Source organism: Protopterus annectens, chromosome 10.part0, assembly GCF_019279795.1.
Source record: "Protopterus annectens isolate FY-2018-M chromosome 10.part0, PAN1.0, whole genome shotgun sequence".
Classification (NCBI taxonomy): Eukaryota; Metazoa; Chordata; order Ceratodontiformes; family Protopteridae; genus Protopterus; species Protopterus annectens.
Window position 1 is genome coordinate 1,819,351,984 of NC_056744.1, and position 16,188 is coordinate 1,819,368,171.

At 44.4% G+C, this 16,188-nt stretch overlaps 1 protein-coding gene across 1 annotated transcript in view; it reads left to right on the forward strand.

Annotated features, from left to right (window-relative positions):
• ELOB (elongin B) overlaps positions 1–16,188 on the forward strand; it is a gene marked incomplete in the record, with an annotated part of 83,396 nt that overhangs the window by 23,636 nt on the left and 43,572 nt on the right. The window contains 1 exon segment of the mRNA XM_044086667.1: positions 8,161–8,295. Within this exon segment, the coding sequence (XP_043942602.1) occupies positions 8,161–8,295 (135 nt within the window).

Consider the following 16,188-nt stretch of genomic DNA (forward strand, 5'->3'; position numbering starts at 1 on the left):
AATACTTGGTGCTGTCTTGCATTATACCGTAACTGGATACTTGGTGCTGTCTTGCATTATACTGTAACTGGAGTAAAGGCAGTTTATCTAGTCTGCTTCAGCTGTGTGCAGAATCTTGACTGTATTAGCCCCTCATGTTAGGTTGCCTTGCCTTAATTTTTAGATGCATGTTGTTACCTCTTTACACCAAAATGTTAATTAGGCCGTGATTGTAAGTTGTTACCTTACTGCCCAAGTTGCCCCATTATCTCCAGAACTTTAGTGCAGTTAATATTTCTGATGTTAAACGGGATGTTAGTACTGCTTGGCTTTTCCTACCTATTAGTTCAGTTATACTTGCTGTGCCCCATTGAAAAGGCTGGCGTTCATCATGTGTATTCTGAAACTCTGCTGTGGCCCTTAATTCTGCAGTAAGCCATGGAATTAATTTACAAGTCTCTCTGAGGAGTAGGAGTAAAACAATTTTGTCTTCCTCCTGTCCAAGATTTTCTTGTTTGCCATCTTATTCTGAATTACAGGTATTTAAATTCTTTTCTCTTCTTAAAATATGGTTAAGTTCATGCACGCATGCAGTTTTTAGTGTGTAAAGTCTTTAAAACTGTATGCAGTGCTACATATATAATTTCTCCAGTTGTTAGTGATGGGTTTTCATATTTTACTTAATGGTAGTTTCACCTTAACTTTCAAGTTCCTTTTACAGAGGACACCTGGGAGCGTAAGGAAGTTAAGCACTTGTTCAGGCTCAGAGAGCAGGCAAATGGCAAAGGATGGGAAATGGACTCTGGTCTGAAGCTTCAGAGGCCGACATCTGAACAGCTGCTCTTTCTGTGCTTCTCATGATCTCAACAACTTTCCTGTTGACCTTTTACAATGGTCTGCTCTGCTCTTGATAGTTTTAAAATGTGTTGTATTTGTTTGTGGTCTGTCATTTGCATATATGTGGTTACCATGAAAATTGTGTACCAAGTTATAGAATCACAGGATGATGGCATCAGAGGACAGCAATGTCGAGCGCTATATATATATATATATATATATATATAGATATATATAGATATAGATATATAGATATATATAGATAGATATATGTATATGGATATATAGATATATGTATATAGATATATCTCTATATATATATATATATATATATATATATATATATATATATATGTGTGTATATATATATATAGATATATATATATATATATATATATATATATATATATATATATATATATATATATATATACACAACCGCATGTAGGACCTGTGGTATCTTTCATTCCATACTCTTGCGCGACCTGATGTGGCTGGCTCTCATACTCTTGCACGACCTGATGTGGCTGGCTCTGTGTGGTCATCCTGCAGTAATGTAACTGTGTGAGAGAGCATCTAATACTTCTGTAGTAAATGTATTTCTATGTTTTAAGATTGCATGAGATGCATATCATCCTGCCTGGTACCTTGTGTTAGACTTGACTTTGCATCTAGCTAGTGGTCAAAATCCAGCAAGTTAATGCCTACTAAGCTTCCACAGCCATTGAAGCCTTAATTTCAATATTTATTTATAGACCTTAGCATGGAGAGAGCCTTTCTGCCTACCCCAGGGTCTTCTGTCTTTGGGATTTAAACACTGCACTGTAATACTGTTTGTATTTCTTGCCTTTGGATTGTTTTGTCATGTTTGTGTCTGGCCAACCAAGGTGTAAATTATCTTGATCTGGTACTTAACATCTTTTCACATAGAAAAGGCTGTGGCGCGTCTGTTTTATTAGCGTTTTCAGGTATTTCATCATTGTACTTGATTTCACATTTGGTATTTATGCGATTTTTAGCTGTGATGGAAGCTTACTGTTTTCTGGTTTCAGAGCTCCACCACCCTGACCTACAGCAGTAAAATGAACGTACTTGCTTGACTGTATAATTTTGTGAAACTGCATCTGAGCAGTTCACATCCGGGGATGGAAGAGAGGAATTCCCTGACTTTTAAACCTATATAAAGCACTGTAGGGTGGTAGTTTTGAGTTGTAGATCATTTCTCTCTCCTTTTTTTGCAGTTTTTAACATGGGCTACCCTGAAGGTGTCTGGGGCTCTGATATATGGAGCTACCCTGAAGGTGTCTGGGGCTCTGTTATATGGACTACCCTGAAGGTGTCTGAGGCTCTGATATATGGAGCTACCCTGAAGGTGTCTGGGGCTCTGTTATATGGAGCTACCCTGAATATGTCTGGGGCTCTGTTATATGGGCTACCCTGAAGGTGTCTGGGGCTCTGTTATATGGAGCTACCCTGAAGGTGTCTGGGGCTCTGGTATATGGAGCTATCCTGAAGGTGTCTGGGGCTCTGGTATATGGAGCTATCCTGAAGGTGTCTGGGGCTCTGTTATATGGAGCTACCCTGAAGGTGTCTGGGGCTCGGGTAAATGGAGCTACCCTGAAGGTGTCTGGGGCTCGGGTAAATGGAGCTACCCTGAAGGTGTCTGGGGCTTGGGTAAATGGAGCTACCCTGAAGGTGTCTGGGGCTTGGGTAAATGGAGCTACCCTGAAGGTGTCTGGGGCTCGGGTAAATGGAGCTACCCTGAAGGTGTCTGGGGCTCGGGTAAATGGAGCTACCCTGAAGGTGTTTGGGGCTCGGGTAAATGGAGCTACCCTGAAGGTGTCTGGGGCTCGGGTAAATGGAGCTACCCTGAAGGTGTCTTGGGCTCCGTTATATGGAGCGACCCTGAAGGTGTCTGGGGCTCTGGTATATGGAGCTACCCTGACTGTGTCTGGGGCTCTGGTATATGGAGCTACCCTGACGGTGTCTGGGGCTCTGGTATATGGAGCTACCCTGACGGTGTCTGGGGCTCTGGTATATGGAGCTACCCTGACGGTGTCTGGGGCTCTGGTATATGGAGCTACCCTGACGGTGTCTGGGACTCTGGTATATGGAGCTACCCTGACGGTGTCTGGGGCTCTGGTATATGGAGCTACCCTGAAGGTGTCTGGGGCTCGGGTAAATGGTGCTACCCTGAAGGTGTCTGGGGTTCGGGTATATGGAGTAAGTAAATTTCTGGCCTGAGATTAATGGAAGTAGGTCATGGATTCCTAGTCCCTTGTAATTCTTAGTGCTGTTGTAGATGGCTGGATAGTAACACTGGGTTTAAGGACCACTTAGTGACAGCGCCAGACTGGTAAGGGAACAGCATTTGTTTTGGTGGTTGCAGTCACTACTGAAGTCCATTACATTTGGCACCTTGGTTTCTGTCTCATTTGCACCCCCCCTCCGAGTTTTGAAGAAAATATTATGGTACAACCCACCACCCTCAATGGGCAATTTCAACTACCCCACCATTAACTGGGAAAACTACTTGTACCAACTCTCTTGCTCAACATTTTCTGGAATTCATAAATTCCAACGCCATATTCAGCCTCAAGCCTCCACCCCCCATTAGGGAAACCACCGTAAAAAATGTCCCCAAAGTCAACTTCACGCTTCTTAAGACATAAGTGGCAAACTTCGACACCCATGCAGACGGACAATAGAGGTAATACTGCTGAATCCTATACAAATGCACTTTATAAGCACTTACACAAGTGCATGGATCATGCTATCCCTAACAGAACCAAGATGCTATCCTCCAAAAAAAAAAGCCAATCTGGTGGTCCCCTGCCATAAACAAACTCTAGAACAGAAGAAAGAAATTGCTGCAAAAAAGAGTAAAATCCCATGATTGGAGCAATTCCCTTGTCAGCCTCCGTAAGAAGCTGAGATCCCTTATAATACATACATACATACAGCAATATCACCCTGATATTGGGTGATTTCAATTACCCTACCATTCACTGGGAAAACTACTAGAGTACAAATTCCCTGGCCCAGCGCTTCCTGGAATTCATCAACTCAAACACCCTGGATCAGCTGGTAAACTCCCCTACCAGAGGTGAAAACATATTGGACCTGGTCATCACCAACAAGAACGACAGGTGTTCCACACGGAGGTCAACCCGTCACTGGTTAGATTGGACCATAAACTAATAACTCTGGATGTTCACACCCCACCACCACCCCCAACTAAGGAAACCACAGTAAAAAACCTTTTTTAAAGCAAACTTCACCTTACTTAAGACAGTGGTGGTAAGTTTCACAGCCCCCACGCTAAAGGATAACGCTGCCCAAGATGCAGAAACCTTTACAAATGCAGTCTATGAGCACCTACAAGAATGCATGGATCGTGCCATCCCTAGCAAAACCAAGACTCGCTCCTCTAAGAGAAGGAAACCAGTTTGGTGGACCCCTGCAATAAACAGGCTATACAATAGGAGGAGGAAATTAGTTAAAAAAAAAAAAGCAAATCCCAAGAAGGAAAGACACCCCTGATCAGTATCAGCAAGAAACTGAGGTCCCTCATGAAATCATCCAAGGCTAACTTAGAAAGAAAAATAGCCAAGGATTCAAAAGATAACCACAAAGCCTTCTTTAGCTATGTTAAGAATCTAAGTGGCAACTTGTAGATATACACTGAACTAGTGCAAAATAGCGCAAAAATATACTGAACCTACTGATATTGCCAGCATCCTGGCAGATTCAGTGCAAACTTCACCCACCTCTCACTTCCAAAAGGGCCCGCAACATTACCGGAAAAGTGCAGTGTCCCAAATATCACAGACGAACAGGTGAAAAAAGGTGAAAAAAGCCCTTTCAAAAGCCAAAAACAGAGTCAATGGGACCAGATGGTGTCCCAGGCTGTCTTGCACGAACTGCAGAACAAACTAACCCCCCACCTAAACATGCTGTTCAACCTCAGCCTCTCCACAGGCTACGTGCCCATAAAGTGGAGCACAGCAGCGGTTATTCCTCTCCACAAAGGAGGTGCCACAACTGACCCTGGTAGCTATCGCCCCATAAGCCTGACTAGTCTGGTCTGCAAGGCTATGGAGCGCATCATCATGGAACTCATAAACAAAGACATTGAGAACCTCCAAACACTTGACTCGATCCAGTTCGGCTTTATGGGCAGATCATGCCTACCAAACCTGGTTGACTTCTTAGAGAGAGTCACCAAGGCCATAGACGAGGGAAAGGTGGTTCACAAAGCCTACCTTGACCTCGCCAAGGCTTTCGACACTATTCCCCACTCTGGTATTACAGAAAAACTCACCAGCCTGAACATAAACCCCTATGTCACAAGATGGGTTGCCAACTGGCTTACAGACAGAACTCACATGGTAAGAATAGCGGGCTCCAGGTCAGAGTCTGGTTTACTCACAAGTGGTGTCCCGCAAGGCTCGGTCCTGGGACCCCTACTGTTCGGCATATACTTCTCAGAAGTACAGGCAAACGCAGGAGGACTATGGCTAACCAAGTTCACTGATGACTGCAAAGTGGGAGCCACAATTTACTCTCCGACACAGACATCCTCCAAAAGGACCTTACTGAGACGGATGCCTGGTGTCAAAGTCGTGGCCTCAAGCTAAATGCCAAAAAATGCATAGTCATTCCGTTTGGGGAAAAACAAAACACCCATGAATTGCCACATAGGTGGCAGCCCTCTTAACACAGAAGAGGTAATAAGAGATCTAGGGACCCAAGTAGATAGTAATCTCTCCTTTGACAGTCATTGCCAAAGTAGTTAAGAAATCCTTCTATGTGGCCCATCTAATTACTAAAGGGTTCGCATCTAGAAATAGAGGTTATAGTGCCCCTCTACTAATCACTCAGACCCATCATAAGAGTACAGTGCCCCATTTGGGATGTGCCTCAGAAAACACTTCCAACAGCTGGAAAGACCACAAAAGTACCTCTCCAAGAGGATTACTGGCCTCAAACATATGCCCTATGCAGCTCGATTGAATACACTCTGGCTGTACTTGGTGGCATTTCGCTTACTCGGAGGTGATCTCTGCCTGACTTACAAAGCCATGTCCAACTCAGAATTGATGGACATGCTCCACCTAAAGAAATCTGTCACTGCGAGGCACGCGCTCTAGTGAGCTAAACCTCACCACAACAATAAATAGAACATGCTGGAGGGATAGAGTCCTGTCGCAGAGACGCCCCATTCATTGGAACAAAATTCCAAATTACATCAGGCAGAGCCCCTCACTAACACTCTTCAAGAGAAACCTTGACGAGTGGATGGGTAACAGAAAATACACCCCTGGGATCACTTCATTGGCTGTGCTTGACAGAGGATCAGTTAATCAATGGGGTGGCGAAAGCCAATGCACTCCGGCTAGGCTTATAAATGTCCTCTGGCAGATAGCCTAGTACCTACCTATGAACCTATAAAGTCCTCCAAAGCTAGTTACAAAAACAAAATCACCACTGATTCTAAAGACTATCCCAAAGCATTCTGTAGCTATGTCAAGAACGATCCCAAATCATTCTGTAGCTATGTCAAGAATCTCAATGGCAACACTCTCAGATCTGCTCTGAGTTGCAGCATAATGGTACTAAATATACAGAACCAACTGATAATGGCAACATCCTGGCAGGTTCGGTGCTGACCCCTCTCTCACCCCCTAAAGGGTCCATCTCTATACCGGAAGAATGCAAAGTTCCTGTAATCACGGCTGCACAGGTAAAAACAACATTCTCCAAAGCAACGTACACAGCATCCATGGGACCTAACAGCATCCCAGGCTGTGTTCTACACGAACTACAGAATGAACTGGCACCCTACCTAAGCACCATGTTCAGTCATAGCCTCACCTCAGGCTTTGTGTCCACTGAATGGCACACAGCAACTGTTATCTCACTCCACAAAGGCGGAGCCACCACAGACCCCGGGAACTACCACCCCATTAGCCTAATGAGCCTGGTCTGCAAGGCCATAGAACTTGTCATGGAACTTATAAACTAAAAGACATTGGCAATCTCCAAACTCTGGACCCCACCCAGTTCGGGTTTGTAAAAGGCAGATCATGTCTTCTAAACCTGATAGACTTCTTTGAAGCAGTCACCAAAGTCATAGACGAGGGTGAGGTGGTTCACACAGCCTATCTAGATCTTGCCAGGGCTTTTGGCACCATAGATACACTCACTAAACTAGGTATAAAACCCTATGTCACAAGATGGGTTCCCACATAGCTCACTGAATGAACCCACACTGTGAAAGTAGAAGACTCCAAATCAGATTTCAGACCAGTGACAAGTGGAGTACCACAGGGTTCAGTCCTGGATCCTCTCCTTTTTGGTATCTACTTTTTTCTGAAGTACAGGCTAACACAGAAGGTCTTTGGCTAACTAAGTTTGCAGATGACTGCAAACTAGAAGCCATAATCAACTCCTAACGATGTGGGCATCTTACAAAAGGGCCTCACTGAGACAGATGCCTGGTGTCAAAGCCATGGCCTCAAGCTCAATGCCAAAAGGTGGATTGTCATCCCCTTTGGTAAAAACTTTGTACCCATGAGCTACCGCATAGGTGGTAGTCTACTTGACACCTAAAGTGTGATGAGTCCTTTGGACACGTGGACTGTAGTCTCTCCTTTTGATAATCACATTGCCACGGTAGTCAAGAAATCCTTCTACACCTCATCCAGGAAAAGAGGTCATTGTTCTCCCTCTACTTGTCACTCGTTAGACCCATTATAGACTACAACGCCCCTTTTTGGTATGTACCTCACAAGACATCTACAACAACTGGAAAGGCCTCAGAAATACCTCACAAAGAGGATTACCGGCCTCAAACAGATGCCCTCCACAGACAGTCTCAAACTTCAGTTGCATACTGCCTACTCGGAGACTATCTCTGCCTAACGTACAAAGCTATGTCAAACCCAGAGCTGTTGGACATGCTCCATTTAAAGAAATTCCAGTCCCGCCGAGCTACAAGCTCTAGGGACCTAAACCTTGTCACCACAGTAAACAGAACTTGCTGGAGGGATAGATTCCTGTCCCAGAGACTCCCATACTCTGGAACAAACTACCTATCTATATCAAACAAAGCTCTTCATTAGCACTCTTCAAGAAAAATCTTGATGATTGGATGGGAAATAGGAAATTCACCCCAGGGATCACCTCTAGGGCTCTGCTCGACAGGGGCACAGGAAAATAATTTTCTTGGGTGGCGAAAGCCAGGGTACCTCTTTGGCTAGGCTTGTATAGGCCCAAGGCCAATAGCCTAGAACCTACCTATGAACTGGCAACTGACAACTCTTTCATTTGTTCATACAGGATGTCTTTTTAATGATTCGTCATCGCAAGACAACCATCTTCACAGATGCAAAGGAATCGACAACAGTGTACGAACTGAAGAAAATTGTGGAAGGCATTCTAAAACGTGCACCTGAGGACCAGAAACTATACAAGGTAATAAAACTGTTCTTCCCCAAAATTATCTGTAGGTTTATCGGTTTGACATTTTTTAATATTTTAAAATGATTGTAGATGGGTATACGATTGTACGCAGTGAGTTTGATCTGTGTAATTAAACTGCATTATCTTTCTCTTTAGTGTTGTACTACTGAAGTTGTAATTTTCTGTCTCTCTTGTGATCAGTTAATGTACTATTTCACTTGTAATGATTAATGGGCTTAGCTGATGGCAAAGACTAGTTGTACCCTATAACATTTCTGGGTTCAGATGCCATCATGTCTTTTAGCTATCGTGGACAGCAGCAACTAGTGTGGCTGAAAGAGGAAGTGAAGGAAGTCCATAAACGGAAAGAAGGTGAAGGAGGAGTCTTGTTGAGATAGTATTTGGATAACAGTTTCTGGTCTGAGACACTGCATGAAGATATGCAAAATATGTTTAGTCATTTTTTCTTTCTAAATCTGAAAACCAGAGAGTTTGCACCTCTATGTTCAGGTGTGTTGTAAATTTTACCTGTCTACCTGTATGCTGGCGTCAGTTGTGTACTCTCTTTTTGAGTTTTTGATGCTGACGGTTTTAAGCTTTGGAAAATGCATGAATATATTTTAAAATACAGGTGCTGCTAGAGTTACTTAACTTTACTATATTATTCATTGACAGTTTTGAAGTTTGTAATGTTTGTCTTACTGGGCTTTTTTCCTGTGACTTTTCACAGTAAAAGTGAAGTGACCCAGTGGAACTAGTGTCAACAAAATCAAATATAGCGAAATACAAATTGCAAGAAAAAAGCAATGAGAGTCTTGTGGCCCATATAGAATACAATCCCATTGGTACTGTTGTGGTCCATATAGAGTACACTCCCATCGGTACTGAGGGAAGTTGCTGAGTTTCTTGATTGCCTGCTGTGGCTGTAAGCTTAGTAAGAACCTATGACACATGGGTTGGGGGGTTGTATTCGTGATGGGCAGGAGAAGCTCTTTACTAGCTGCAGGAGGAGGTGTGTGGGGGTATTAGAAGCAGGTGAGAAGAGAGGCGGTTAACTTACTGTGCCTGCTTCCTTTTGGTGGTTCTAATTGGGGGTATTAGGCAAGTACTTTGTGCCTGCTTCCTTTTGGTGGTTCTAATCATTCTTCAGCTCAAACTGTAAAAGAAGGAAAAGCCAAGGAATGAACATGAGAGAGCAGGAGTGGAGGCAGCAGTTGCAAACTTTGAGATGGATTAGAGATCAGTAAGGACAAGGAGAATGCGCTCTGGGGTGCTGAAAAGACCTTTGTTGTCCTTGTACTGAAAGGATCCTTAGAATCCAGGGAGTGGCCACAGTTGTGCAACACTGTGGATAAGGAGGGATCCAGGAATCACTCTGGCATTTAAACACCACTTAGCTTCACCTGTATCTGGAAAGTATTAAATTCTGAAATTAGTCTCTTGATTTTGTAGCTTTCACTGCTTTAGCAGATCCCCTCATAGCTCATGCGGAACTATTTAGGTTTGAAACTCTGACACAGAGTCTCTAAACAGCAGAAAGCAGTGAATGTGCTGGGCTGGGGTGTTTTTGGGAAGTTGAATCTGGCAGTCTGTGCAGAACCAAGAGAAAGGAAATGTCCATTCCTGTAATGCATAATGTTGTGCACATGTATGTTAAAGATTATGCTACAGGGTTGGGGGTATTAAATACTAGGAAGATTGGTATTCCTTCATGCAGGTGCCTGACAGTGCCATACCTGCTGTACCCCTTCCTCCATGCAGGTGCCTGGCAGTCCCACACCTGCTGTACCCTTTACTCCACGCAGGAGCCTGGCAGTGCCATGCCTGCTGTACCCCTTCCTCCACTCAGGTGCCTGGCATTGCCGTAACCAGCTGTATCGAAGGCTGAAAGGCACTGGTAGTGCACATTTAGAGTAAAACGAACAAGCAGATATGTAATGAGAACTCTGTATTGTCATTGAAGTGGAAGAGATTAGTGCTAAGAATTAATTTAAAAAAAAAAAAAAAAAACCCACAGGAAAAAGAAGATTGCCAACACTCCAAGATAAATACTGAGACGATAGCACCGACAGGCGAGTTATCAGTGGAATTTTTGCATGTTTGCTTGTAGAGGCAGTTTATGCGTAAGCTGTAGCAGGTGTGTGACACGCATGAAGGGCCTCCAGTGTTAATGTTTGCATGATATGCTTTGTTTTTTGTATGTTCTGTGCACATACTGTTATGTCCATTATTCCCAACACACCATGAGTTTAATTCTTGATTTGATGTCATTTTCATTCATTCCTCAGCTGATGGATTTCGGATCTGACTCTGCTTCCAGATCCTTTGATCCAAATCCTTGAGCTCCTCCCTTTACCTATAATTCCCCACAGCCTAACATACCTCAGATCTCATTTGCCACCATATCGCTACAGATGCGGATCCTCACACTCTTGAGCTGTTGATGTGTTTTCGGGGTAAAACAAGTTGTTTCCAATTTTTTTCCTTCAGTAGGCTATCCTGTGAATTACTGCCACCTTAGTCCCTTTATTCCAGTAAGGTTTATTCTTCAGTCAAGTGGTCTTTCTTCTGTGACTTACCAAGACCTGCGTATTTCCTTCCAGTACTACTGTCTGTACTTCAGCTTTCGTCTTACCAAGACCTGCGCATTTCCTTCCAGTACTACTGTCTGTACTTCAGCTTTCGTCTTACCAAGACCTGCGCATTTCCTTCCAGTACTACTGTCTGTACTTCAGCTTTCGTCTTTGTTCTCTTCTACCCGTTTTACGGTATTCTTGACCATCACTGTTTAGTTTTTCCCTTGCCTTTTCCTTTTCTGAAAAAATAAAAATGAATATTTTTCATATTTGTATTGGTTGATAAACCAACTGGCTTCAAGAAATGCATCTCCTGTGGGTACGGAATACCTAATTCAGATGCCCACAGGGAATGTCTGTTTGTGCCCTGCTTATTTAGATGCAGATTGCTCAATTTGTGCTGGCTTCTAATTCAGGGCACTCGGAGAGGCACAACAAACTTGTTTTCAAGGGTCGTCTTCCTTCTCCTACCTCTATTCCAGCTGGGGTTCAAACCACCTCTAAAAAAATCCAACAAAGGGAAGCCTGACTCTGCTTCCAAAGACAGTCTAGAAAAGAGATCTCGGGATTCTACAGCGTCTTTGGCTCATTCATCAGAGCCACCTCCAAAAATGTCAAAATATCTGACCGCTACAGATACTACTGCTCCAAAAACGAAATTGCCTTGGATCTGGTCACCTCTTTTATTTACCAGATCTGATACCTTTTTGACTCCCTTCCCCATTTTTGCCAGTCTCTCCTTGAAAGCACTCAAGGTCACAATTCACTAGCTCCTCAGTCGGGCCTTCCAGGAGTTTGTCTGATGCTAAAATGGTGGATAAGATCACAAGGAAATTCCTCAGAGTCCACATGGGGTAATTCCGTCTGTCTTCCATCAGATCCATGACATTGCCTGTGCCAGTCCTCCTCTTGTTTCTCCTTATCTGATCCAACTTGTCATTTCAGAGCCCACGGATCCAAGATCCCTGGGGGTGTCCTCATCGGATCCGAAGATGGTTCGTTCTTCGACTCCAGTTGCTCCGAAAGGCTTGGAGCCAGAAGACTGTTGGAACTAGAGCACTGGCACTGGATCCAGGAGACCAGAGTAGACTGAAGTTGTCCCTGCCTCTCCTTGCTTTGGCTCTGGACAGCAAGGGTTCGAGACTGTCCTCGGGTAGAGGCCCTGCAGGGATTCAGGGGTTAGTGGTGCAGGAAATGTTACTACCTCATGCTTCAGCGTCCCTTAGGCACTCTGCCTTTTTAGGTTGTGGAGAAGGCTTTCACTTTAGCTAGAGAGAGGGCATCCCTGTTCCCCTCAGATCGTATTACTGTACCATCTTCCAGTCTTTGCTCTCCACCTCAATCTTCTAATCTGCTGAGACAGCTAGCCCATTCAAGTCTCCAGTCAGTCCCTCAGGACTCCCCTATCACTTCAGTACCACACTAGACCCATCCCACTGATGATGGTCCTCTGAAGAGAACATGTAAAAGGAGACGCTTGGATTTCCCTTGGGAATCTCCTCGCTGAGGGCACAGATTTCGATACAAGGGGAAGGACATTTTTTAAACTCCTAAAGCAAAAAGGTGGTTAGTCTTCACACCCTTTCCCAAGAGGAGTCTGTGTTCCAGAGGTCTTCAGGTCTGGCCCAGCTACGTCTGGAGTGACCTCCCACCCCCAGCTGATTTAACTTAAGACCTTGTTTATGCTGGGTATGGAAGGAACTGGATACTGTGGAGCCTGTCAGCAAGTGCCCACACAAATTCTTAGCCCCTCAGAGGGACACACCACACTGGAGCAGGGAGATCCCAGTTGATGTCATGGTCGTGGTTGCGGTTACCAAGAGCTTGTGCAACAAAGCTGCCCTGTCCATACTGCTAACAGGGGATATAGGTCCTTTGTCAGATTCAGTAAACATGTTTATGCCTCCGCGACCTTTGCTCTGCGGTCATTAAATTACTTGGCACACTTCACGGGATTGCAAAGAGATCTGGCTATGGAGCTTTCCATATCTCTTTCCTGGGTTTATGTCTGTAGAGGACCAAAATAGTCTCTTCACAACTGGCCACCCTTCAGTCGTATACTGACCGATTTTCCCACAATGCTGAAGGTACCTCACGGGTGGCAGGTTCCAGCAAAGCCATTAGGAGACATGCCTGGATGCACCTTTGCTAATTTGCAGAGCCCTTCAAGACTACATCAGTGTTACATTTGATGGATCTTTCTTATTTGGCCCAAAACCAAAAGAAACTCACTCCAGAAGTGAGCAAGAAGGGGAAAGACTTTGTCTGCTGCAGGAATACATTTTTGTACCCCTCAAGATTTTCCCCCGGAATCATTCTGAAGGTAGAAAGATGTGGTTCCACAAATCTCAGGGTCCTGTCCATAACTTGCTCCCCCCGACTCTGGGACAACACAAGCAGAGCTGTCCCACAGAACCAGGGATTCTTTCTCGTACAAACCCTACCAGCACTGCTAGAAGGTGGCCCAACTATTGTCCTCTGGAGGGAGTCTGGGGACTTGTCTCTGCACCAGAAAAGCCTGGGGATTCATCACAAAAGATTCCTGGGTGCAGCGAATTCTATTCAGAGGCTATATCATACCATTTTCTCCCCTGCAAGAATGAAACAAATCCCTGATGTTACCTCCCAGTCAGAGGGAGGTGGCAGCATTAACAAAAAAAAAAAAAAAGCTACTCTGAAAGAGTCAGCTAGGAGGCTCCCCCCCCCCAACCAGACAGGTTCTAGAAATTGCTCAAAATTCTTCTTGGTGTGTGTGAAGAGACTTTACCAAAAATAATAATGCAAATTCAACTTTCTGGTTTAAAAGCCTGTGTTTGCACTTTTCCCGCCTTTTCTGTAACTGGTCTAGTCCAAATACAGATTTGCTGTATCCAGGACTGTTTGTAAGGTTCTGAGTGGTGCCAAAGTCTGCTCTTCCAATTTTCCCTTAGATCTGCTAGTTCTCTCCTGCACTTTTACTAGCTTTATTAGTTTAGCACTCTACCAGACTTCTTGTGGCAATTTTTCTTGCACACAAGTGGTACCAGCACTATGTTCTACAAGGAAACTGCTCCAGTACTTATTATTAATGCTCACCCCTCCAGGCATGTCTAAAGGGTCAGTTCCCTGTGCTTTTTCCTATTAACGTGGTGAACTTGAGCATCCTGGGGCAATTTAGCAGCTGCCTCATGTACACTGACAACCCTTTTTTCTTACCTCCCAAGATTCGTACTTGCGAGAGATGCACTTGTATATCCAAATTGGAAGCCACGCACTCTCCAGCCATGACCAGAATAGGTGGTCAAGAGAAGGTCAACACTTGGAACACACAGCCCTCCAGAACACACACCAGCACTGTCTTCACATAAAAACACAAACCACACACCCACCTTCACTGAGGTTTCTATAAAAATCTACCCAAACAGCAGAGACCTCCAGGGCAGAAATGCACTCTACCACCACAGCACTAATCACGAGATGCATAACTCTCCTAAACAGTGTGCCACTCAACCAAAGCCCCCAAGACAAAACAGCATGCCCAACAACACTAGTCATAGATGACCCGATAGTGAGGCACACTGATGTCCCACTCACTAGGTTGAATAAGGAGAAAGAAACAGTCAGCTGCCTGTTGGGTGCCAGGATCCGCCACATAATGCACACGCTCAGGTCCCTCAACAACAGCTACAAATTTGACTTTCATTGCACATGTGGGTGTGAATGACCCAAGATGTACCTCCCTGGACTACATGAAGAGACATGGAAGAGCTCTCGGATTATGTAGCCCAGATAGGTATTACCCTAGTCCTGAGCAGCATCCTACCCTCACCCAGAATGATACCGCAATATAAGCAGAAAATGATTGGCTAAGTTTCTGGTGTCATTCTAAGGGGATCCAGTATCTATCTGCCTGGGATGACATGAGTGAGAGAGCTTGATGCTTTGTCAGAAATGGCCTGCATCTGTCGCCCCTGGGTTTCTGGGTACTGGCCAAGGCTCTTGCCACCTCTATAGTGCCTTTTTTTAGGCATTTGTTTTCTAATGACCAAAAAACAAATGCAAACACATGCAATCTGAGGATCATGCTGCTCAATGCTAGAAGTCTAAATCTCAAAATGCACTCGCTCGAAGCACTCCTTAAAATGGAGAACATCGACATTTGTACTGTAACAGAGACCTGGTTCAAGGCAGCAGAAAGCACCCCTGTACTACCAGGCTATAACTCATTCCACACCTTTTGGCCCCAGAACTTTGACCGAAGCTCCAAAGGCAGTGTTGTTTCCATATTCATAAAGGATGCACACACCTCCAGGCTGGTAGCTCAGCAAAGCATTTGAGATACTTCAGGTGCAGCTAACTTTGGGTAAGATGGCGATTCAGGTTGTAGCCTGCATTGGTTCTCCGACCATGTCCCAAGACTCACTCCACGTTCCTAAGCACCCTGGAGAATATTGGGGTACAACCTAACACTGTCATACTGGGCGACTTCAATTACTCCTCCATTAACTGGGAAAACTACTCCTGTACCAATACACTTGCTCAACTGGAATTCATTAATTCCAATGCCCTGGACCAACTCGTTCTTACCCCTACTAGAGGTAGCAACATTCTTGAACCTGATCTTTACAAACGAGTGACCGTTGCTTTACACCAATAGTCTACTTTCCCTGGTTAGGTCCGACCGCAAACTAATCACCTTGGAAATCCACATCCCCCCTCCAAAGGTAACCACCATGAAAAACTTTTCCAAAGCTAACTTTGGGCTCCTAAAAACAGAGGTGGCTAACTTCACAGCACCCATGCAAATGGAGAATAGTTGCATGACCACAGATTCATACACCAATGCACTGTAAGAACACGTACACAAATGCATGGATCTCGCCATACCCAATAGACTCTCCTCAAAAAAAAAAAAAAGTCCCAGGACTGGAAAAACTCCATTATCAGCTTCAACAAAAGGTTGAGATCTCTCATCAAATCCTCTAAAGCTAGCTATGAAAACAGAATTGCAGCAGATAGTAAAGACGACCACAAGGCCTTCTGTAGCTAGTTATGAGTCTCCATGGCAATATCCAGACTTGCTCTGAGCTACTGTACAATGGTACCTCCTATATACCAAGCCAACAGATATTGCCAATATATTGGCCAACGGATTCAGTGGCAACTTTACCCTCCTCTCCCCACACAAAGGACCAATCACAATACCAGTAGATTGACAGGCACCCAGTATTACTGCTGCACAGGTTAAAACAGCACTGTCCAAGACCAAGAATACAGCTTCTATGGGACCTGACAGTGTTCCTAAGCACCCTGCTGTGTTCTACATAAACTACAGAGTGAACTGGCACCT